Genomic DNA, 26,600 nt, shown 5'->3' with positions numbered 1-26,600 from the left:
TGCAACCCTAAAAGAAACCCTAATAGGTAGACATTTAATAATTAATATAATTATTAAATGTCACAAATACAAACTAAAGTGAAATCTTAAGAGAGGAATAAAGGTAATTTAATCAACATGATTAAATTAAAACCTTTACTCTAACAAAAACTCTAAAATGACAAATTGCAACTAACACAACACAAAGTCACAAAGACATGACTGACAATACCAAGCTAACTATGACCACAAGGATACCTGACAGGTTACTCGTTCCATAGGAACGAAGGTTATGTCTAGGGTCTGACTGATACATCCAATTTCCACTTTACCATTGGGTTGGAGAGCACACTCAAACCCGAGATTCAGGTGGAGTCAATGCTCAGTACCTGCAGATGCATAAGCGAGCCATTAAACATGTGCATATAAAACATATAACAACACACCGTGAAAAGGGAATGGAAGCGACGTAGCTTGTCCAAACTTGTCCAAAGAGAGTTGTGCGACACTTTTCCCCTTCACCCAAACACATCAAAGATAAAATGCAATATATAGTCAGAACAAATATTCATCGATAAACATAATGATTAGATCCTAACATCTCATATATAAACCCTCTCAATGATCATCAAATTATAAGAGCATAAATAACATCAAATAATCATGACATAGATAACAACATGAAAATCATCGTCGATCCTTAAAACACATATCTACAACAAAGGTCATTCAAAGTCAAACTAGGTTAAATCGAATATGATCAAGAGAGGGGCATTACAAATAGTCTTCTAAAGAAAGACTATCAAATATGGCAATTAAACAAATGTCAAGAAGTAGTCGTTTATGGTGATAATATGGCATTCTAAAAAATTCAACAATGCCTTTGAAACTTTGTTCTCTCATAGTTTTGTTTCTTTCAAGCTAACCCCTATACTAACGAGATGAACTTGGATGCTAATGAAACAATGGATATTGAATTGGTTTTACAAGATTTGTGTTTCCTTTTTTGCTTAGAGAATGCCATTGGTCTTTCATTTTAATCTTCTTTGTTTATGGGATGCATGAATAAATTGATTATATTTTGGTCCATTATGATTTTGGAAATTAGATATATGTCAAGTTATGCCGATTTATATACTTAAAACAAAGTTAACTTCAATAACTTGCAAAATCAAAGACTAATGGAGGAAAACTAAAAAAATGAGTGAAGTGTGTTAACTAAAGTTCTTGATTATCATATAAGAAATTCAACACAAGAATGTGTGGCTCCTTCCAATGAGCTCTTATTCACCACAAATAATTATAATAATTTTGAAAAACATTATATCAAATGACTAAGATGTCTAACTAATAGAAAGAGAAAACACAAAATTTAGTCAAAATGAAATATCTCACAATTCAATCTAGATGGCAATGATTTTTTTTTCCCAAGAGGAGCTCATCCTTCAAATGACACTAACCATTATTTTACTTTTTATATCATGAAGAACATCTCAAAATTTTAAAACATTTTTAAAATTGAAGGATTTAATTTGTATACTGCTATACTTTATTAGTTTTATCTCATTTTGAAAAGAATTCACATTATTCTCAATATGACCCTAAAATAACAATGATATCGCCAAAATTAGAATAATAGTATTGGTATGTTATCAAACCCTCTTATAACTATCGAGTCATATGTTCAAAGTAGCCAAGTTTATTCTTACTCTTCTAAATAGACTTGTGAATTCAAATTTATTATTTATATCTTCTATGAGTATCATTTGATATTTAATTTTACGTGAAAAAATATTAAATTTTTTGAATTATATCTCCATCTATAAGATGTGCTTATGTCAATAATATAATCATTGTTCCAAAAATAAAGCTACAAATACAATATATTATAAATAAAATAAAATTATATACTTTATTGTAAATATTACCGTAAAAAAACTGGTAAATGAAACTATTGTATCTCTAGGCATAAATAAAACTATACTCTTAAACAGATCAACTTAATATATTTTCCTATGGACATAACTTTGCACCTCTTTTAGATGCAAGTGCTATTTATTTACACCAATAGACATTCCCCTATACAGACTGCCTTCATGGTGGACTATAAAAGAATTTTTATGTGAAAAGGGCTTTTGCCTGCATTTGCGCTGTAGACAAAATTCCCGCAACATCAGCGTCACTCACTAAACGTGGATCATCGAAGTCAAGTCTCCCAATAACGCGGCTACTGCTTAACAGAAACAGAAAACCATTGGGCATCATCAAGCTGCAACATAAAACATTCATCATCCACATAAATGGAAGCCAAATTTCCGCATTACAAACCTGTTCATGCGGTTGTTAATAGCCATCAAATCTTTTGAAGGGCTTTGATATGCGTGAGTACTTTCACCAACAAATGCATACAAACTATTTGAATGGCTTAAACTAAGTCTCTCCCTCTACAGAAGAAAGTGATAAATGGTTAGCTCTAATGTCAAACTTAATTTTCAGAGTTCCCTTTCACAAGACATAAAAACTGTAAATTGGAGAAAACAGCAAAACCTTAACAAAACATGGCAAACATCTTTGCTTTGAGTAAATTGGAGAATAAATACCTTGGAAGTGCCCAGTGGTGAGACATAGACATTATGTGTGGCAGATACTTTCTTAGGAGACGTATCTGGAAGACTAGGAAATGGGGATGGTCCAAGTAATCCTAGAGATGCACCTGATTTAAGAGAAATGCAAGCGCTTGTAACATGATGAGAATTCTAGAGTTAATAATATCAAGTTTTCATAATCTATAGTAAATTATAGTGAATTATTACAGATACTTCTGGATTAGATTTTGTAGAATTTTTTATCCATCATCAGAATGATAAAGCGAGCTTTCATTTTCATTTCAAAAGAATCTAAAATGTAGTGTTGACTTAAAAGACATTAATACCTTCATTTTTACCAGTATCCTCTAGGCCAGGTTTATGATTTCCAGGAACAGCACTGGGAAAATACTGCGCCAAGAAGCGCCTCACAGTATGCACAAATATTTCATTATAAAATGCAATAATTTCCACGGTGTCTTGCCCTGTTTTCTGGTAAAATTGTAGAAAGCAAATTAGAACAGAATCGGATTACTTTCAAATGTTGAAAGTTTCTAACAGCACGGCTAACTCCTAACAGAAAGATAGAAAGAAAGCAAATTCAGACAGAGTCAGACTGTTTTCAAATGTTAAAAGTTTCTAACTGCACAGCTAACTGCTAACAGAAAGAAAGAAGGCAGGCAATATATTTTATTGTTGTGAGATAGCCGAAAGTAGATCGGTGGGGAGCTGGAAAGCACATTCAATGACGATTTGCAATACCCAGATGGCTAACTACTAAAAGAAAGTAAGAATGAAAACAAATTATATATGTGTTGTGAGATGGCCGGAAGTAGATTAGTGGGGACCTGAAACGCACATTCAATTAGAACACTCAAGTGACGTAGTAAGAATACCCTTCGTTAGGACAAAAAATAACTGCAGACTACACATTATCAAAATACAATCATAACGGCAAAGCTAGTAGCCACAACAAACGCTGCCTGTGGAAGCTGAAAAGAAACAACTTACATCAGGATATTTTGTTAAGGACCAATCATTGAATGCATTCCGGAATGATTGAGGTTTACACTGAGATTGTTTCCTGTACTGAGCAATAATTTTTCGAAACTCCAACCCTAAACCAGAATCCTGCAAAAATATTTCATATAGACATGGCCGTTAATTTGCAAATGAAGCAAGTTTGCAATAATTTCTAATTGAGTCTCATGTGAAACTGACCTTTGAAATTCCATAGAAGCCACAAAGGATAATTAGGTCAATGTGTCTATTGAAAAGAAAACTTGTCTTTTGGTATAGAACATATTTTACAAGCCAATAAACTCGTTCCATGAAATGAATAGGTTGATTAAATCTCTCAGACAAGCCTTTGATTCTAATTGCAGCTAACCTAAGAACCTGCAGAAATGAGGAGATAAAAATCAGAGACAATCAGTAAAGGGCATGGAATGGTAGAACAAAACTTTAATATTAAAACATTCACTGTTCATCCAAACATATGCATCAGATAAAAGTTCTAGGAAGTGTTTTACTAAGAGACAGGCCCAAGGAAATACATGAGTAGCTGTTTCAGTAAAGCTGACACAGGAGGAAACACGTACCTTCTGGAAGAATAAATTTATTCCAGCCTCTGCACAAGTCTTGCCTCCTCCTGCAGAACATGGTTGTGTGGGACTGAACATGCACCAAAAACAGTATGCCAAAGTTCTAAGATAAGGGCATGAATAAAAAATCTGACTAAAATCACTGATTAACATTGAAAACAAGAATAAAAAGGAACTACCTTGCAAAAGCTGATTGCAGTGGAGGCTGTAATCTTGATTTTGTAGAAGAAAAGGCTAAAACTTCTGAGGATCGGTCCTTCACTGGTGAGACAAAGCTGTTATTTACACCTGAAACTCCAACTGCTGTGTCAATTGAAACCATCGCAGAAGCAGCATGGCACTGAGTTGAAGTTGGAGCAGCAATATTATTATCTGCAGCAAAATAGTTGTCAAGTCAAAAGCCTCACTGGATAGTAGAACTGTTGTACTATATTAAAACATGTCAATTTCACAAATCACAGCAATTACACATGAACAGGTGAAATCCAGGTTTAGAAATGGATTCTCAACTATCACATGTGGACAGCATATACTCAATCCTGTCTTCTTAAACAAGGCAATTCCCAACATTAGCTCAAGCCAAGAATATATATTATATAATGAATTATCTGTGCTTGTAAACAAGGTGATTCCCAACTTTACTTCAAAGTTAAAAAATATGCTCACATTGTCTGCAGAGACGAGGGTATTTACACAATCTTACAGGCCAAGTAGTATTTAACAACAGCAAAATATTGCAAGAAAACCAAATAGCTACTCAAGTGGCCAACCAATCTATAAAGTTACAAACGATCTGTATTTCCTTAACATTGATCAAGATGCTAGGCACAAATTACCTGTACCAAAAAAGAAAAAAGTGATGCAAAATAGCAGGCCATAGAATTATTACAAACAACTCAATAGAGACAGAGATTTTACTAGATGTCCAGAAAGAAGAAACTAATGTTGATGAGCTAACTTAAAACATCTTAACAATTTGAAAGAGAAAATCACAAATTCATTCTAGAAAGCACAGCCCTTTTTACTATTTTGAAACTTGATATTACCCACCCTCTAGAATTCAAACCTCGGTCAAGTTTTTAAGACCAAAAACAGAGAGATTGAAATTGAAACTCTGTTAATGTGGAGTTTTACTGAAGTCCAAAGATTTGCAAAAGCAATTGTTGGATGTGATAGCATTGATGAGCCAACCTAAACCATGTCACCAAAGATTTTTTCCCTCTGTGGAAGGAAACAGTATACCACATCTCACAAGGGTCATCATGTAGAGTTGCATCAGGGACAGTCCTTCCAGCCCTGATTCCACATATTTCTTCCCATTTTTTTCATATAAGGTCATATTACAGGAGGTATTAAACAAAGTTTCCACCTGCCATCCCCGTTTCTGCCACCATAGCAACAAACTTCAACCAAACCTCAAGGATTTTCTCTCAACCTTGATCAGAGGTCCATATCTATTTGACTGAATCCGCCAATGTCAGATAAGCATCTTGACTGTGACATCAAATCTCATTTACATGGCATTGAGTTAAGAAGATGGCACTGCTTGTATTTAATGATACTAAATTAGATCATGTAGCATGTTTTAACCTTGACAAAGTTTGAGACATTTCAGAGCCTGAAGGCACTAGGGCCTAAATTATAGTAATTCACGAGCAAGTGCCACTATCTAAGAATTGCACAAGAGTATGATGTACCAAATTTTAAAATACTGTAAACATTGGTGATTGGAATCTATATTTTATATCATTTTCATGATTATGCAAAAGTTGTCAAACCTTTCACCTTCTCAAACCTCCCAAATTTTAAAACCTTGTTGCTATGCTTGTCATCCAAACTCCCAACTGTATATGGCAGCAAGATAGCCTAATACACTGTCTAGGAACCCATCACAAACAATGGAACTCTAGAGAACGCTTAAAACTAGAGTCAGGCAAGACAGATCCAAAAGATGACAAAATCAGTAGTTTATTAGTTTCTTGTCACCTACATCAGCTATTTCCTCAGTCTTGGCTAGGTTATGAAAGCCTAGAATTAACTCAGAGCAATGAAATCCTAAGACAAGACAATAGCAACTATCTGTGATATATGTTTGCAATACAAGCTGCATTTGCCGACGTTTGCTCTTTGACTGTCTTGTATGTTTGCAATATGAAAGAAATATGAGAACAACCAAACACATAAAAGTTGCAAAAAATGAACATGATTTTGAATTCACCAATTAATTTGTATGCCATGAACTAAAACTGCTTCAACATTTCTAGTTTCAACAAAACTTTCTAAAAGTATGTCCTAAAATGCTCTCAAACAAGACATAAATCAAATATGATAACCAGTTTATATTTTTATTTCATTTGTCATTCTCCCAAACAATTGCCCGACAAAAATGGCCTTCTCATAAATATAACGTTTCCACCATTTCTATAGATGGTATTGACTGTTCTAAAAGAAATTGCTTCCTTGATTTTAAGGCCAAATCAACTCCCATGCAATCAATGCATTACTCATTTTATAGACGAGTTTCTAATTGAGCATGGCTCTAAATCGAGAAGAGCGGCTATTTGAGCCTCCAAAGTCAAAATCTAATTCCAAAAACAAGTAGATGCCATAGAAATAACAGTATAGAGAGAATAATATCCAAAAGTTTAATTCAAATGGAAGATAAATTTTAGTCAACAGAAACAGTAAAATAATCACTGCAGCTAGGTAGAAAATTAACTTACTATCTCCACCCACTCCCTGCCTGAGCACTGTATATGTGCATATATGGCATATATTATAAACAAATATAATGTAATGTCCCCATTTTAAAATAGGATTTAATAATAAATACTAATGATAAAATAAAATATAAAATAATAAATTAAAATAATTAAAATTTAGTTAAGTTTAATAAAGGGTCAAAAGGCATGAAATGACAAGTTGTGATTCCCTCAAACATGAGGTATAGAAAGGGAGAAGAGAATTTCATTTGAGGGGGCATTTTTTATCTATAATGAGAAGTTCAGATCTGATTTAAATAGTAAGACGGCAATGAGGAGACCTGACCCTTTAAATGTGGATTCTCCTTCCAAAGAGATGTGCCTCCTCAATAAAATAAGAAAGTATAAAAGGATATGGAAGGCGGAAAGGAGGATATAGGAGTCCATTTTAAAAAAAGAATTGTGAATATAACAGCAGATACATAATTATGTTATAAGCAGATTTGAAAAGGGGAATATATGCAGAATCGAAGAGGAGAAAATGAGCATTCAATCAAACAAGAGTTTGCAGACTCGGAATTAATAAATTAATCATCGAATAGAACCAGAAATAGCAATCAATCAAAAAGATAATATCCAGATCGGGCACAAGAAAGCAGCAGACCACTGATCACTTCAGAACTGTTATAACAAGCAACTAATAATCTAATAATTGCTTTGTGGTATATATATATATTGCCTATGCTTTCTTTGTAAACATTTATCTCTCCCTATAATATATGTATGATTAAATATAAAATGCATCTTTGTTAATAAATCTGTTTATAAAGCCCCATCGTGTAGGGAAGGAAGGAGGTGTAAGGGGTAAATATGAGATCACCATCTAAGTAGGCCACCCCGAGTGGATGTCAATGTTGCCTGCCACTGGGGCCAAGAGGGCAAAGATCTGCTCTTGGGCTTAGATAGGACAATTAAGAGGCCTCCTATTATGATCTCCTCTCCGACTCTACAATGATTGATTATTGACCTTAGGGGATGAGGCATGGATAGGGAAAGCAGGTACAAGCACCCCACTAGGTAGGCCACCCCGAGTGGATGTCCATGTTGTCTGCCACTAGGGCCAAAGAGGGCAAGTAACCTCTCTTGGGCTTAGTGCGAGGATGGCTTCGGGCGGACCTATCATGCTTCTTCCTCCAAACCCTAATGTGCTTGAATAGTAGGGAGTGATATAGATATTGTCTATGTATTGATTTGATGATTATTACATGTTATTATCTAACCTTAATAATTGAACAAGTATCTATATATGTATATATGTTTCTTTGGTTATGGTTGCAGGATCTAGATCAAGGCTCATATTGTTTCAAAGAGATATTTTACTTTGTAAAGACATAACCCTAACCCTAACTCATCTCTTGCTTTATTGCAACTGTGATTCTAGGGCAGAATCTAGGGTAAATCCAGAAGGGGGCATTACATATAAACATTACAATATAGTAAAATTTATTTGCGTAATAAAATGTATAGCTCTAGAATTGCACTGATATATATTATATGTTATCCACAATTGTTATGATAGACAAAATTATCAAATATAAAATACTAAAAATAAATTTTGTATCTTAATTGCTAAAGACAATATATTTTGATATTTACTATTAATAAACATTCACAACTGGAATAATTCTCCGCGGTGTTAAATCAATAGATCTCCATTGATAAACCATTAGATATTGTCTTAGTTTCAAATAGATGTCTGGAAGATAATTCCTCACTTTGCAAGACAATGCTTCTGCTCACAATGGACCATTATTTTGGATTCTCAACCAAATACTGTTTAGAGAAGACCAGATAATTTTGGTCAACAGGAAACAATCAAACTGCAAATCTCAAAGTGTTCAATCAATTCAATAATTTCAAATTGATGTCTGAAAGATTGTTCCTCACTTTGTAAGACAATGCTCCTGCTTCGAATGGTGCATTATTTTGATTGTGAATCTCAATCAAATACTGGTTACAGAATACCAAATAATTGAATTTTAAATGCAACTAAGAAAGTATTTGGTCAGTGGGAAACAATCTAACTGCAAATCACAAGTGTGTATTCAATTCGTATTTACTTATTTTTCAAGTAAAAAAATGTCAAAAAGTTTTACGATCTTCACTATCCTCTAAAAAAAGCATGGGAATACACTTACTTTCAATTGAACTCAGTAAATTTAGGAAAAGAATTTTGAATGCATTGAAAAAAATATTGATCAAAAGGAAACAATCAAACCTCAAATCTTAAGAGTGCATTCAATTTAAGTAAAATTCAGCAAACCCAAAAACAGATTAAAACCAAAAGCAAATAGATGATTCAAATTACCTGAGATAGCCTCAATCTTAGAAGGAATGGTAGAGAGCTGAAGACTTCCAGAAGTAAGATTATGATGCAAGGCAATGGCATCTAAAGATAGCATCGGTTCTGCTAGAAGGCCTAAGTGATTTATTACTGCCAAAAGGCCAGGCTTTGCTACAACCAGCGAATTGTAAATTGAGGAACCTTTCTCCCATGCCATGCTTTCCAGTAATCTTTCCTCTAAAGAGTTCAGATGCCTCTTTAAATCTCTTGGGAGAGTTTCCTCATGCCTTACAAAACTCTCTATCACCTTGCTAAAATCATATGCAGTAATCCCTGCAGCTTCAAGAACTGCAGGAAACATCACTGTAACTGTCTTGTGAGTTTCCAAAACAAGTTCTGCCGAGCAAGCAAGCATGCACCTATGAAATATTTCATTAGTCAACAGGGATGTCAAGTTGCTGCTACACAATCTCTCTGATTCTGCTCTGCACATAATAGACAAAACCCTATAGTATAGTTTTAATGCTTCCAACCTACATTGCTCTGCCAATATACTATCCATCAATGCAGCACTTTGAAGGCTTCCAGTAAGATGTCTGTGCATAGGTGCACTACTAGGGAAAATTGCTCCCAATATTATTTGTGCTCTATGGCCCACGTCTAATGTTATATCCCTCTCACGTGATGAAAGGAACTGCTCAAGCTCTGAAGAAGGTTTTGCAGGAAGTGGTGCAATGACAGTTTGAAGCCATTTTGCAGTTGTCATTGTTCCGCTCACTGGTGTAGAAGGCCGGGGCATCTTGTTTTTAGAAGGTGTGGAGCTTTCTTTCACAGGGGATGTCAAAGGAGAGCCTGATGGAGATAATGGACTTGTTATTATCTTCATAGGTGAAGACATATCATCGTATTTTCTCTGCAGAAATCAAATGCATACATAGGATCAGTTCTACCATTGTGTTACAGCTTTCCATAGACCCTAGAGCACCCTAATTTTATGCCATCAAAAAAATTCACTAAACGTGTTATAGGTTCCTTGCAAGGGCACAATTACAGACCATATTTACATCATATGCTCAAAACCTGAAGTATTCGGCAAAAAATGTCAAAAAATCAACTAAGTTGGGGAAATGTACATACTACAAACCAAGAGCATAATATATGTGCACACAAATCATCAGTGTAAAGGAAAAGAATCACCAAACCTAATATAATGGAATCAGATATTTGATACCGTGAACATAGAAGCCAAACATCATCACCATATTAAAGAAATCAAAAAGGTAATTTCTTCTGATTTATACCAGAAATAAGACAAGACGAAAGAAGAAAAAAACATTAATTTGGATATCTGCAACTGAAAATGAAGAAAGAAAACAGAAATCCATTAAAATTTTCAAATAATGAACAAAAATCTAAGTACAGGTTCCATAAATTCAGAGTATCCTTTGTTCAGATACGTTGGATCATATAAAGACCAATTTATATCACAGCATGTTGGCATGTGTATGTGGTTTTTGGTAGTTGACTAAAATTAATATGCACATATCTCATTTTTTACTAAGAGTGCAGTCCATTTAACAGGAGCAAAGCTGTACAATTCACATTTTCTAAGATAAGTTGATTGATTCTTGCCTATGCAAACACAAGTGATTTGTGCTGCATACACATGCAAACTAGAGTAATGGGCACACTAGGATAAAGTGCCTATAAAACCCCATAGATGTATCCATTCGTCCAAAATATGAATATGTGAAAGTAGCATAGTTCTGCCATTTTCTATCCATATTTGATAAAGTATTTTCATATCATTATGTAATACAAATACTTGTATTAGACCTTTCACTGTGCTGATAGCACACACCACTACCAAGCCTCGATATGCTTCAGGTAAGAGCAACCATATGCCAACACATTTTGGAAGATTACAAAAAAGTGTTAGGCATATATAAGTGCATGCATTGATAATGTGTTAACATCACCATATTAAAGACATCAAAAAACAAATCTTCTCATTTATACCGGAAAGAAGCGTTAAATAAGACAAGACCAAAGAAGAAAAAACATTGATTTGGATTTCTCCAATTAAAAATGAAGAAAGAAAACAGAAATACAGTAAAAATTTCAAATAATGAACAAAAATCTATGTACAGATTTAGAGTATCCTTTGTTCCGATACGTTGGATCGTATAAAGACCAACTAATATCACAGCATGTTGGCAGGTGTGTGTGGTTTTGGTAGTTGACTAAAAGTAATATGCACATATCTTATTTTTTACTAAGAGTGCAGTCCATTTAACTGAAGCAAAGCTGTACAATTCGCATTTTCTGAGATTAGTTGATTGATTCTTGCCTATGCAGACACAAGTGATTTGTGTTGCATGCACATGCAAACTAGAGTAATGTGCACTACAGTAAATTGCCTATAAAACCCCACAGCTGTAACCATTTGAACAAAATATGAATATTTGATAAGTATTTTCATATCATTATGTAATACAAATACTTGTATTAGACATTTCACTGTGCTGACAGCACACACCACTACCAAGCCTTAGCATGCTTCAGGTAGGATTGACCATATGCCAACATGTTGTGCGTTGCACACGCTCCCCATCACCGACAGGGTCCCCCTTCCTGTTTTTGAGCCTTTCGTTCTCGCCCCGTTGAGTTTCGCGCAGAGTGTCTCGCGTCCTTTCGAGCAAGTCCGCGACTGGTCCGTGAAGTGATGATGTCAAAGAAAAGAGTCGATGAATCCATCAGGCTAGTCTAGCCCTCGAGCACGAATGCCAAGAGTTTGTTCAAAATTTTGAAAATCGCCTTGGATAGGCGTAAGGTGATAGAAATTGGCGAAGCCTGCCAAGCAAGAGTAGTGCGTCTGAAGGTCGCACGAGGACCCAAAGTCGCCGTTTTTCGTACAAGAGCTACGAGGCAGATTGCATAAGGTTTGTCTCTGCGATGTTTGTGATGATTTTCGCCTGCTGGTGAAGGAGCGAATTTCCTGGCCAAAATGTCGAGGTTGCGAAACTTGCCCAAATGCCTTAGAATTCTGAAGCCTCCAAAATCCAAAATTTGTAGAATCTGGCGAAACTGGCCTAAAGTCCAAAAATTTTGTTTAAGTTCCCAAAATTGCCTTATGGGCCGAATTTCGGACCCAGAGGCCAAAATGTTAAACTTCACAAGGTTGAAAGATTGTTAAAATCGCCCAGGGGGGGCGAATTTCGGACCCTGGGGCGAAAATTTCAAAATTCAAAGTTTCCCAAATGGTCCGAATTTCGCCTAAAACCCCAATTTCGGACCCTGGGGCTAAAATTTGAAAATGTGAAATGTTGCAAAAAGCCCCTTATGGTCCGAATTTCACTTAAAAGTCCCCAATTTTGGACCCTGGGGCCGAAATTCGAAGTTTTGTCTAAATTTGCAAAAAGGTGGTTTAGGTCCGAAATTCTGGATAAGTTGTAAAAATGCTTGAAAACTCTGAAATTCACTTAAGTCCCCAATTTCGGACCCTGGAGCCGAAATTCGAAAATATTATAAAGTTGCAAAAACATCTAAAAACTCCGAAATTTGCATAAAAAGGGCAAAAGGTCTGAAATTTACCTTGAGTTTGCAAAATCATACAAAAGGTCCGAAGTTTTTTGCGAAAGGCGTTAAGCTCCGAAAATCTTCAAAATCGCAAAACGCCTTGAAGCTCCAAAATTTGAGAATATGAAAGTTTGCGAAAATGGGCCTAGGGTTCGAAGTTTTTAAAAGTTGCGAAACATGTTAAATAGTCTGAAATTCTTTCAACTCGCCAAAAAGCCTGAAACCGCAAAATCCCAAAAGCAATGAATTCTCCGAAGTTTGCATAACTTGTAAGAGGCTTCCAGGTCCGAAACTCCGAAGTTCTTGTAAAATCTCCGAAATTGCATAGGCGTTAAAGTTAGTGGATGCTCCAAAAATCACGAAAGACGCGAAAATCGCGAAGGACGCCATAGCTCCGAGGTTTGTATAGCTTGCAAGAGGCGTTATATAGTCCGAAGTTCGCCTTTAGGGTTAGATAAAATAGAGTTTAAGTTTTGGAAGGGCCTCCATATCCCCAAGGTCGCGAGTTGGAAGATAGACGCAGAATTTGCAAAACTCGCCAGAAGGTCCGAAAATGAGAAGATAAAACACCATTCAAATTTGTAAAACCCCCTCCATGCTGCCGCATTTCATGTAAAGAAAGATCACGTCCGATTTTGAAAGGGAAAGAGAGCCAATTTCGCGCGATTGCATTCAAGGTAAAACGCTGCAAACCATTAATCATTCAAGTTCAGATTACCAATTGCCCAAGGTAAAAATGTTTAAAAAAGATAAATTCTTTCCCATCCAACAACTGCGAAAATTTGAATCAACGAGATAACCGTTGGAATTCAAAACTTTGCAGAATTGTCCATTTGTCTTTACGCAGCAAGGTCGGGCAATTCCTCGCCATCCGTTTTCGTCAGGTAAGTGCACTTTGTCTGTCTTGATCATTTGAAATGCTTATTAATCAAATGGATGCATGTGCAAAATTGATTAGAATGCTTAAATTTTCGAAATCAACATCTTTTTCGCTTGAAAACATTGTGCAAAGAAATCAAAACTAGAATTTGCTCCTAAGATTTAACCAGAAATTGCATTTTTCAAACTTAGGAGAATTTTTCAAGCTTTGTCCCTGTTGAGAATTAATCCAGAAAGTGTTAAGTATAAATTCGCAATCAAAATCTTCATGAATACTTTGGTTTAAAATCAATCAAACTTTTAGCTAGAAATGTCGCTCCATGCCCAATCTCAGTTTTAAATTAATCCTTGAATGCTGGAGTATTCTCTATCTAACCCGCCTTACTTCTTTGTGTATCGCCTCATAATCCGTGTCCGATTGTGCTGGATAAATGCCTAAATCGACGGTAGAATCATCAAAGACGCCCGCTGCAGCCGAGACATCACAAGCATCCAAATCAGATATCCCATGAAAAGTTGAAAGGATGAAGTACCAGTATCAAAGAGGAGGATTGAGGGAGTCAAAAGTGCAGAGCGTCTGGGACAATGTCAGTGATACTGACCTTGGCCATATTGACATCCAGGATTTCAGGAATCGGGTCTTCTCCCCTAACGCATATGGCAAGCCTAGACAGATGGTGGAAAGTGGCATTGCCCAGGCGGCGGGATTTCCTCCAGCAGTACAAAACTATGAGTTAGTGGTAGACGCCGCCCGACACTATCAGCCAAATTCCAGATTGGTGCTCCTTGAGAACATGACCGTAGCCAACTTCACTCCTGAGGCCATCGGCGACGCATTCAACATTCCCTTCCCAAATAATCCCACAGCCACAACCATAGATGAAGCACAAGGGACATATGATATGAATCCGGCCCGATGCAAAGCACTGATCAACGAAGAATGGTACAAGGAGAGAAGGCTTCCAAGCGCCAGAATTGTGAAAAAGACCCCAAGAAGTGATTTTCATAATGAACATGGGGATATGGTCACATTACTCAGCCGAGTTATGGGACTTCCTAAATCCAACTACTTTGAAGAGTGGATGTTCTATTTCACAGAGCAAGTCTTTGCTGGGAAGTCTAAATTTGACTGGGCCCAGATCATAAGCGACAACATCCACACCCAACTGATAGAGCTTGAAACAAAGAAATACTTCACTATGACCTCTTACTTGGTCTACATGTTCGCCAAGAACCAGCCGCTGCCCGGTTGGATAATGAAAGGTGAAATCGGGAATGGGCCTAGTCAGGTAAAGGTCTATGATTGTTACCTGCAACTACACTACCAAGATATCGCTCAGAGGGAAAAGATTAGCCCAGACAATGCCTCAAGAGTGGTTGATTGCCAAAGCCCAGCGCAAAGCTGCCACCAAACCGCCTATTGATCTAGAGGACATTTTCTCACACATAGACCAAGCGAAAGCTAAGGGGAAGAAAAAGCCCAAGGCATATTCTAGAGTGACCAAAGACAAGCAAAGGAACCGCACTCTTCACATTGTCGTGTTGTAACCATTTCACACATTGCCCCATTGCAAATGGGGACCCCTGCTTTTTGCTTTCTAGGGTTTGTCTTTTTAGGTCTTTTAGGGTTTTGTCTGTTAGCCTTTAACTTTCGAGTGTCGCCAAGGAGATCACCTGGATAGCAGGCCCTGCTTGAGTTAGGTCAAGTTGATGAGTGATGAAGTCTGGAATGTCCTGATCCTGAAATTGGGCTAAGTCTGGAAAGTCATGATCCTGAAATTTGGCTAAGTCTGGAAAGTCCTGATCCTGAAATTTGGTTAAGTCTGGAATGTCCTGATCCTGAAATTTGACTAAGTCTGGAAAACTGAAGAATCCTCCAAAAACTAGATTTTGCAATATAACTCCTGGAGGTTTGAAACCACTCTCAAACATCCTAAAAGTATATATGGAATATAACTTAAAGTATAAGAAAGAAGAAAGTATATATGGAATATAACTTAAATGTTATATTCCATAAAATGATCCTGACGGAGAGTTCAAAAAGTCAAATTTCGCTCCTGACCCTTCCAGAGGGTCCAAAGCGAATTTCGCTCCTGACCCTTCCAAAGGGTCCAAAGCGAAAATCAACCTAGGACTCATTTCTTGCCTTATTTGACCAAATTTTGACTTGCAAGGCATTTTGAAGGGAAAATTGGAGATGTTTGAAAACCTTGAAAAATGATGGATTCTAGCCTGGAAGAGGAATTTCGCTCCTGACCCTTCCAAAGGGTCCAGAGCGAAATTCATCATAAACTTCATTTGCCACCTTGTTTGAGCTTGAAACCTTGTTCCTGGCCTTGAAAATGATCTAACCTTGTCTTGTGGAATGGTTTGAAACTAAAAAATTGAGTAGTTTAGCTTGGAATGAAGATTTCGCTCCTGACCCTTCCAGAGGGTCCAGAGCGAAAATCTTATTTGATGCTCATTTTTCACTAATTTTGGCTAAATTGTGATATGCAGGGTCTCTTGGAGTGAAGATTGGACATCATTTAAAGATTTGGAAGCATGCAAAATGATGAATTTTGGACAAGGCAATTTCGCTCCTGACCCTTCCAGAGGGTCCAGAGCGAAATTCCTCATAACCACATTTTTGGCCTTCCTTGGACATGAGGCTTTATTCCTAGCAAGATGAAAGATGAAAACCTACCTTGCAAAGAAGTTTCGAGTTGGAAAAATGATGATTTTTGGTCAAGAATGAAAATTTCGCTCTTGACCCTTCCAAAGGGTCCATAGCGAATTTTCTCAAAATCACTCTTTGCTATCAAGTTTTGCTAAGGCAAGTATGGGACAAGGTGAAAATAGAAGGAATTGAGCCCAAATGAGAAAATTCACTCCTGACCCTTCCAGAGGATCCAAGGCAAAAAATCTTCAAACACCTATTTTCCCTGGCGAAATCAAGAGAAACTTGGGTTGAACATGCAAGGAGAAGTGTTTTTTTTTAGCCTTGAAGGTGAATTGAAGTTGACAGGATAGAGGAACATGCTCAAAACTTGAAAATCGCTCCTGACCCTTCCAGAGGGTCCAGTGCAAAAATCCTAAAACCTATCTTTTCCTCCAAAGTTTGAACAAGGCCAAGCTTAGACATGGGTGTAAAATGACATTTGAATTGCCTTGAAGTTGGGTTGGATTGCTAAAGATGCAAATTTTGATGCCCAAAGGGAAATTCGCTCCTGACCCTTCCAGAGGGTCCAGGGCAAAATTTCCAAATCCTCCTATTTTCCTTGCATTTCAAGATGAGATTTTGGTTTTTATGACTTGAAGGAGAGTAAGGCAAGATGTTTAATGCCATGGAAGTGATTTGAAGATGAAAGGATTGGAAAATAGGCCTAAAACCTAAAAATCGCTCCTAACCCTTCTAGAGGGTCTAGGGCGAAAATCTCAAAATCCCCTATTTTGCCTTGCAGGAATGAACCAAGCTTGGATGGAGTGAAGGAAGAAGACCTTTGCCTAGCCTTGAGGGGTGGATTCAAGAAAAGTTGATGAAGGAGTAAGCCCAACCAAGGAAAATCGCTCCTAACCCTTCCAAAGGGTCCAGGGCGAAAAATCCTAAATCCACTTTTTTCTCCAAGTTTTGAATGAGACTAAGCCTGGACTACAGTGAAAAAGCCTATTTGGGATGCCTTGAAGGGGGTGTGAACTTTGAAAAATGAGAATTTTGAGCTCAGGAGAGAATTTCGCTCCTGACCCTTCCAAAGGGTCCAAAGCGAAATTCCCAAAAATGCAATGTTTCCTTCAAATTTTTGATGAGCTAGCCCAGTGATGGAGGTGAATGAACCCTGGAGATCACCTTGAAGGAGTTTAATGATCAAACTAAGGTGAAATTTTGGCCTAAAATTGAAAATCGCTCCTGACCCTTCCAGAGGGTCCAGGGCAAAATCTTGAAGAAACTTCACTAAGCCTCAAACAAACCTTGATATTCCCAAATTTCGCCAAATTTGCCAAATTTAAAACATTTGGAAAGATTGAATTAAATGCGCATTAATTAAGGCATTTTTAATTTAATAAATTAATTTTTTTGGGCCTTGAAATAAATGAAAAATCCACCTTTGGGCTGGGCCTTGAAATTAATTTTTAAAATAAAAAAAATAAAAGGTGAGCGCTCAAGAGCATTTATTTGCTTTTACAAGCAAGTCGGCCTCCTTTTAGGTGAGATTTTATCATATTTTATTACTAAAAACCTAGGTCGGCCTCATGGTTAATTAGGGTGAGCGCCCTATATAAGAGGGGTGTTGTAGCAAATGCAAAACATTCTTTCACTCCTCCTTATGCGAAATTGAGGAGCAATTTGAAGAGCGAATCCTAGCTGCGTTGGAGGCGAATTTCTTGATAAGTTGGAGGATAATTTCCAGAATTTGCTAAGTGTTTGGAGGCTAGTGGAAAGTGAAGCTCTTTTGAAGGCTAATGGAGGCGTAATTCGTCCAAAAGAAGACCACAATTCAACCCTTGTCCAGCAAAATCCGGTCTTCTTTCTTCATTTTCCAAGGTTTTATAGTTAAGCATTCAAGGGAAGGTATGAAGAATCATTTTGAAATTCTTATTCAAGATTTATTTTGATTTCATTGCCATTAATTTGAAAAATTAGAATTTTGGATTTATCATGTTATTTTCAAATTAATGTTTTGAACTATTCCTTTGAAAAATCTTGAATTCTATGCTTTAAGGTATGATACTCAAAGACTAATTTTAAGTTTTTGTGTAGGCTTCAAATAACCACCCAGAGTCGGAAGATCAACTACTTGGCGGACCCTCATCAAAAAAGATCAAGTCAGGACAAGGACGACCTCCTCCCATCTAGCATCGACAAGGAAGGCCTTCTTCGGTCAAGCATCATCAGGAATAACCTCTTCCAATCCAGCGTTCCAAGGCGAGGTACATCGTAATCCTGCACATCAAAGACAAAAGAAGTCAAAGCAAGGGCTCATTGAAGAAGCAGATAGTTCCAGATGAATTAATTAAAGCTAGCTTCTCAGCATCATCGAATTGGATATCTACCAAGTTGCAAGTATCAAACAATTGGCATCCTAGTCATCACTCCTCCAGTCGGGTTGGTCCACCTCAGCATGTCCAGATTCAATGTACCTGACTCATTAATGGTGGCACAAACTTCGATGTACCTACCCCAGCTATCCATTGGTCGAATATTCCAGAGAAGACATGTGTCCAATTAATACAATTATTTCATTGGTCAGAATTGAGTTTGTTGTAACAAACCCTAATTAGGGTTTTCATTGTAGAATCTTGGCCATTGATCTCAAATTGATCTTAGCCATTGAATTGTATTAAGGGCACTATATAAGCCTCGACTCTTCATTTGTAAAGGCGAATAGAAAGTAGTTAGTGAATAGTGGAAAAATAGTGGGTAAATAGTTAGTGAATAGTCAGTTAATAGTGTAGCAATTAGAGTAGAGTAGAGAGAGAAGGCAAGATTGTTGCCAAGATGTTGTAAAAGACTTGTAAAACTTCATTGAAGAAATGGTGAAATCTATGGGTCGATTCAACAATTTGCATGGTCTTTATACTTCTCAGATTTGATTTCATGTTATTAGATGAGTGGAAGAAATGTGTTTGATTGATGGTGAAATTCGTATATCCATACTACTAGCAGTTTGTTGATTGCAGACTTGCCTTGTGTAGTCAACTGGAATCATTCAACTTAAGCTCAACTTCAATTGTCGCTTCTTCATTGATATGCATCAGCCTGATGGTGTCTATGCATGTAGCGATGATCTGAACATCATAAAGCTTTCCTCCGAAGATCGCACTAACCTTGTGGAGATGGTCCTGGGATGTCAAAACAAGACTTAGTTAGAATTTCATCAAAAATCATTCATTGCTCTTACATTCTTAGTGTCAGAATTAGATCCTTTCCTCGCCCTCGTCCTTTTTTCCTTTTTTCAAAATCTAAGCCAGTGAAATCCTGTGATTCCAGCAAAACAGACATTTAGGTCGTCAAGTGTAAGTCCCCTTGTGATTCCAGCAAAATCACATCATACCATAGAGAGCTTATCCACACGTAGAGATCCTACAACAAAGAACCTTGAAGTCATCCCGATTGATCCTTTTCGCGACATCTTCAGCATTCGGAGACTTTATTCAAGAGAGGATAAGGTACCCTTTAGGTATTTTATTTTGTGTTCGCATGTGCATAAAAAACACATCAACATGCTGCCCCGCCTGTAGACAAGCCAACAGATCAAATTACACTGGCAGATTATAGCATCATGACTGTCCCCATTGGACGAGCCACTAAGGAGCAAGAAAAGGAAGAATTCAAGGAATCAGTGCAGAACATACTCAGGCAGCTTGAAGAGATAACAGCTGAAAAGGACATGTATCGGGCTCGTGCTGAGCAAGCTGAGGGATACATCGATCATCTCCTGAGGCCATTACACAATGCCTCTGAATCCCATATTCCCCCGACGGCATTGGCGCAAAGGACCACAACAGAATTTGAGGGAGTATGGGACACTGCAAGGGCCGTCGGGGAATGGATACAAGACATCAAGAAAAGGGGGGAGTGAATCCTTGAGGAAGTAAAAGAGATGGCCCACCATCGAGAGCTCACTCTAGTCAAGTTATTAGAGGTAAAGAGGGAATCTCTTAGAATGCATGAAGTGGCTGCCACAACTCTCCCCCTTATGAGGGCTCTCTTCTGGACCCATGCGCAGATTCCTACCTTGTCCACCATCCTAGATCCTCATAGCATCAGTACTCTTAAGGAATGGTACTGGACTCTCACCATGAAAAACGACACCAGAAAAATTATTGACAAAGAGAATGACGCATGTGATTCTGGGAAACATGCAAGAACTAGGTAAGACAATCCTCCGATCAATGGTTTTAGGATGGAAGAACGACTTGTTCGATGATGCAATCCAGCCGAACTAGGAAGAAAGATTGGGAATGGATAGGATTACCTATTCCGCTAAAGACTTGAGTTTTGCTGGTCAGTTCCATTTAGACATGTTATGCTTTGAGCGTAATCACTCCAGCTGGAAGTATGGTCTAAAGCACGTAGACCAGTACCTCAAAGGCATGCAATATAAAATTCGCCATCCTCCTATGCCTCCATTCAGTCTGCTTTTCAAATTATGCATCAGGTTCCAAAAATATGTTCATGAGGAACGTGTAGCAGGTCGTGATCTGTGGCAAGAATATTTGCATGGCGAAGATCAATTTCTAGAAAAGGAGTGTGAGGCTGAAATAGAGAAAGTGATTTCTCAAAAGTGTTTTTTTCTCTCTAAGTCTTAAAAGTGCACTTTTGCACCAAAAGGTGACATTTGACTTTTAGTCAACAAAATGTAAAACTTTATGTGGGCACCTTTTTGGATTATTTCTGAAATTGCTATAATTACCTTTTTGGGTGGTTGTTGATATTTGTCTCCCATTTATGGGTATGGGCAGCCATGTTTTATGGATGATCTGGGCCACTTGTTTAGATTAGATCTGGGCCATTCATCCTTTTTTGAAGCCTATTTAAAGGGGACTGGTTTCCCTTATTTTGTAAGAAGTTCTTGGATTGTTGCAAAAGCTCTGGTGAAATTTACAGGAATTAATGCAAAGATTAAGACTGTTTTCAAGTTTCCTTGTGAGTGCATGGTCTCCTTCTTCACTTAATTTAGAAATCTTTCAGTAATGTTTATTTCCTTTACATAGCATTTTCAAGCAAACATCCTGATAGAATCCTCGCAGTTCACACCATTAGGGAATGACTGATTGCCTTTCTCTCTGCATGGTTAATCTAGACCTTTCATGCTTAGTTCGGTTATTGAATACTCACTATGAATGTAAAAGTTCTGATGTCGCATTTGATAACATGAAAAATCTTATTTTCCTTTGAAGATTGCACTAGATTTATGCAAACACTGTGCTTGAGTAGCTGGTAATGCTTAGTCTTGTTATTTGGAGGCTTCCGTCTGTTTGATGAAACTGCTATCTTAGTTAAAATTTATATTTCATGTATCTCTCTCTCCCTATCCTTCCCTCCTTTTTCCCCCTTTTTAATCCAGAAAATCCACAGTCCCATTAAAAAACAGTATCAACTTAACCGAAATCATTTGATAGAAAGATCATAAAAGTTCCAGGGAACTTATCTATAAATTGCCTATCTCAACGTAAGTCCCCCTTGTGTTTCCAGCATAAACACATCAAACCACTGAGTAATCCCGCAGTCAAGACCTGACAAACGAAACCTTGAGGTTATCCCCTTTGATCAAAACGTAGAAAATAGCACTAGGGATTTCCTTATCTCAAGAGAGGATAGGATAGTCAACTGGTTATTCTATTCTGTGTTGGCCGTATGGAGTTTGCAGCAATGCGATTTCAGACACGTCAACACAACACACTTAGGAAGACAACAAAAAAGTATTAGCCGTAGTCTAAGTGCATGCACTAAGAATGGGTTAACATTCTGATTCTGTTGCTAGGCCCCTCTCTCATTCAGTGTGTTGTGAATCAAATATGCCTTGGCAGATAGTGAGGGATAAGATCCAGAGTTGGTTTCCTAGTAAGATCAGGAATTTTATCAAAGCACAGATCCTCGACATAATGAGGATGTGTCAATCGCAGGATGAGGAGCTATTTGGTGTTGATTTGTATGAGGAGTTCTAGGTCAAGTTTCCCAAGCAAATCTTTGATTGACTCTTTGCATGGTTTCGACAAGAAAGATTTGAACACCATTACGAAGACATTTGGATTTCAAAACTGATTTCTCAATTAAAATACACTGATATCATCAAGATATATGTGATCAATGTGTTTTGAAGGGTGCTATTGACTCCTACATATTGCAATTCATTGTGACAAGATATACATTTACAGAGGAAATGCTAAGTTTTCAAACTATAAAATTTTCAAACTAATCTCTCTTGGGTAAAGATGTTTCTTGTAGAAAAGAGCATTAAAATTTTCCCAAAAAATAACTTTTTTCACCACATCCAAGAGTGTGGGTAAGGATCCAAGAGTGTGGGTAAGGCTGTAGCTAGTTTGTGACAAAGCACAAAAGTTAAGATGGAAAGTAACCGTAGCAGCAATAAGAGGAAAGAAAGTTATGAAAAGCAGTGTGAAGTTGTGATAGCCAAATGTCTGGTAGAAAGATACAGATTGACAAACAACATGTAAATATCGCAGCATGCAAATGGAAGCATGATAATGGGAATCATACGGCAGTATCAATAGATGGAGGCCCAAACATGTGACAAAAAATTGGAAATTCACAAAATGGTATGATTATTGATGAAACTAAAACACCTGCTGATAAGGTTGAGCACATGCTCTCCAATGGGAATGAATTGAGCTGCAACTTGAGGCCAACATCTCATGCGTGTTGTGAAGTTTTCACACATCATCCCATTGAAAATGGGGACCCCACATTTTCGCTTCTTAGGTTAGTAGTTTTCTTAGTTTAGATAGGCAATAATTTTGTAGTCTTTAGCCTTTGTTTGTGAAAAGGATTTTCGTCTTGCCAGTTCGGGAATAATGCTTTGAGTAATTATTTGCAGTGTCGTAGAGTGTAATGTCTTATCCTTGGGGTGAGGCATTATCAAGCCTGTATATTCCCAAATTCAAAGAGGAACATTTTCAAATTTTAAACACCATTTCTAGATTTCAAGAGGGCTTGCAAGACATTTTGGGAAATATTAATGCTGTCTTGATAATTTTGTTTCGCGATTTTATCTTGAGGAAAGAGTGTCATGTAATATCTTTCAGATTTCCTCAACATAAGTTGAAAAAAGTAAGATGTAGTTATCTTTTTCATATCATAATCATCTTGCAACACTTTTGAAATTGACATAAAGGTTTCACCCACTTTCATGATATCTTCTTTGTCTTTTCAGGTATGATTGCAATGGGAATGAAGAATAACTTCACAAGGAGAAATACTTCACCGGATGGAAGAATTCAACATACAACAAGGAGAAATCAAAGTTCAAGTAATTGCATAATGCAAAAGAAGGAAAAGACCAGCTCATTGGAGGACTTCCAACATCAAGACCTACAGTTCATCATTCAAGAATATCAAGACATCCAAGGGGTGATTGCGAAGATTAAGTCATGCAACTACAACATGTAGGATTGCTCTACACAATGAAAGCCCTACAAGGACATTAAGACATTCAAGGAAGATTCTACAATCACTTAGGAAATCCAAGATCAAAGGAAAGAACTCATCAATATGGAGGATTGCTCAAACCTGAAGACCAAAAGGACTTTACAACAATGTAAAGGAGGAAAACCACATGAAAGACACTACAACACGAAGGGGATCACAAAAGAAAGATTCCGAAGGATAAAGATCAAGACATTGCAACATGAAGGATTGAATTACATCAAGGAATCCAAGTCCAAGGCAAGGAATTTCAAGATCAAAGAGCATTAAGAAAGTAATTCAAGATTCCGGAGTTGAGGATGGAAATGAATCACAAAGAAGGAAAATTCCCAAATGTGAAGATGGAAAAGTGAAATGCAAGAATGATCAAGGAGTAAAGATAGTTTAAAAAGAATTAATCAAAGTTAGAAACTTGATTATCAAGATGATGCAATTTGGGAATATGAACCATCACATCAAGCAATTGGATGATGTTGAGCATCAAGAGATATTGCTAGGGATACGTGCAAATTGACGTGGCTCCCAATCATCATCAACCAATTCATTGATGCCAAGTCAACATGTCCAAGTGCATTGAACCTAACTCATGAAAGGAGGAGCAAGTGACATGTGGCACTAAATCAAATATTATTCAATGTACCTAACCTCGTTTCTCATTGGTCTAAATTCGTGGGAAGGACGTGTCTAAAATGTTGTAATTTTCTCATTGGTCTAAGAGGAGTCAGTTGTAACTAACTCTAATTAAGGTTTTATTGTTATATCTTGGCCATTGATTTCAAAGTAATCTTGGCCCTTAATTGTAATTGGGATGTCTATAAAAGGCTTTGCCTTTTCATTTGTAAGGATTAATAATATAAGTTAATTAGAAGTAGTATAGCAGAATAGATTAGAATAGGAAGAGGAGAAGAAATTGTTGCCAAGGCTATGTTGGAATAAACATACGATTTCATTGAAGATATGGTGGATCTTAATATGTTGTTTCTACATGTTGCATGGTTTCTACTTCTTCAGATTTAGTTAAAGTTCGTTGATTTTGATGGAGAAATACGATGATATGTGATGAATTCCTTGGTGTTCATACCATTTGTAATTTGTTGATTGTAGATTGAAGTGCGTGGTTAGTTTGATCCTCATTGTTGGTGGATGTTCATTTGGATTGCGCCAACATTGGGTATTTGAATGCATGTTTGCAATATGAAAATCATTTACTACCTTTGGAGATTACATCAGTTTTGTGTGGTTGTTGTTATCATGGCAAAGCAAAGATTGATTTATGGAGTTTGTCAATCTGAGCACTATTCATTATCATCATTGTTCATAGGTTTAAATTAAATTAGATTCTCTATTCCTTTCCCTTTTGATATTTCTTTGTTTGAGTAAGTTAGTTTTGAAGAATTCCAGCTACAATCCATAAGCGTAATCCCTTTGTGATAGCAACATATCACATCATTTCACTGAGACTATCCAATTGCATGTCAAGACCTGACTAAAGAAACCTTGGGGTTGCCTTATTTGATCACATTATTTAGCATTTGAGATTTCCTTGTTCAAGAGAGGATAGAATACTTAGCATTTTATTATGTGTTCGAGGTGTCATAAAAACACATCAACAATGTGGACCCCAATAGATCCAGATACTCATTTAGAAATAACAAGGAAGCGCACTCGTTTGCAAAACATTCATTGCAAGGAGATGCCCCAAGAAAAAAGAGAACGGGGTTTTGTTTTTAATTTTAAATTTTTAAGGGATTTCCAAGTCTTCAAGTTCATACATGGAAAGATAGTTCACACATGCAGCTAGTATGGCACAACCTTGCATTATACAAAACCAAGTGATCGTATATGAGTCAATACTCACAATCAATGAAGCAATAGTCTGCAAAAAAATCGTGATTATACCCGATTAATCCTAAATCCTGGAGCTAGCCGATTTATTCCCCGAAAAATCTCGATTCATGAAAAAATCGTTGACCAAGCGTTGACCCAATTTTCAAAGTTTGTTTGCATTTAAATCACATTAAAATGATGTTAAAAACCCCCCAAAATGTCAAAAAAGTGAACAAAATCATTGTAAAAACTTGCAAAACCCTAGATAAACGCATGAAATTGCTGAATTGCTTAGAAATAGGGTTGGTCTGAGACAAAATCAGAGTCAATGTGGAATCAACGTTGAAGAAGTTTGTTATTTTGTCCATTTTCAAGGGGTTCATCATTCCCCACACTTCACTTGTTCAAACCCACGAACTTTTGATCTGTTAACTTTTGATCTCAGTTACTTCATATACTTAGTTAATATTTGATCCGACTTGGACAACTATTTGGTGTATTTGGTGACTGCCCTCTTAAAAAGTTAACTAATTATTTGCCTATGTAATCAGTAGCATGAATAAACACCAAAAAAATATTTTCTACAATTCACGGGTGAAACTCTATTTTATTTGCTCTTTATATCTCTATGCTATGGAAATGCCCTGAAGTTAATTTTAAAAAAAATAGTTCTCTTTTTCTACAATTTTTTGTGTTTTTTTATCCGATTTTTCAAAATATCTTATACTTTTGGTTTGCCATTTTTTTCCCTAAACGATTTTTGCTACTATGCTCACAATAGTTGTGCCTTCTTGGGTGAGTAAAACGTGAAATTGCATGGCGCACAAAGGACATTATTGATAGTGCGTAGAAGGTCAAATTAATTGCAGCCACATTGAATGAATGTGCACAAGATTTTTATGCATTGTACAACCCAAATTACCAAAACGATGATTTGGCTAAGTTCAAGATTAC

The 26,600-nt window shown here is 36.9% G+C and overlaps 1 protein-coding gene across 3 annotated transcripts in view; it reads right to left on the bottom strand.

The window, feature by feature from the left end:
• Nucleotides 1-1,872: 1,872 nt before the first annotated feature.
• LOC131073920 (retinoblastoma-related protein) overlaps nt 1,873-26,600 on the bottom strand; it is a 54,789-nt gene continuing 30,061 nt past the window's right edge. For all 3 annotated transcript variants that reach the window (XM_058010433.2, XM_058010430.2, XM_058010431.2), the window contains exons 4-12: nt 9,239-10,127; nt 4,348-4,540; nt 4,166-4,238; nt 3,786-3,962; nt 3,576-3,695; nt 2,912-3,056; nt 2,580-2,692; nt 2,308-2,423; nt 1,873-2,209 (exon numbers count right to left, since the gene is read on the bottom strand). In XM_058010433.2, the coding sequence (XP_057866416.2) occupies nt 2,098-2,209; nt 2,308-2,423; nt 2,580-2,692; nt 2,912-3,056; nt 3,576-3,695; nt 3,786-3,962; nt 4,166-4,238; nt 4,348-4,540; nt 9,239-10,127 (1,938 nt within the window). In that variant the 3' untranslated portion in view covers nt 1,873-2,097. The remainder of the gene's footprint in view (nt 2,210-2,307; nt 2,424-2,579; nt 2,693-2,911; nt 3,057-3,575; nt 3,696-3,785; nt 3,963-4,165; nt 4,239-4,347; nt 4,541-9,238; nt 10,128-26,600) is intronic.

This window comes from Cryptomeria japonica, chromosome 9, assembly GCF_030272615.1.
Source record: "Cryptomeria japonica chromosome 9, Sugi_1.0, whole genome shotgun sequence".
Taxonomy (NCBI): Eukaryota; Viridiplantae; Streptophyta; class Pinopsida; order Cupressales; family Cupressaceae; genus Cryptomeria; species Cryptomeria japonica.
This window is presented reverse-complemented; position numbering and strand designations above follow the sequence as displayed.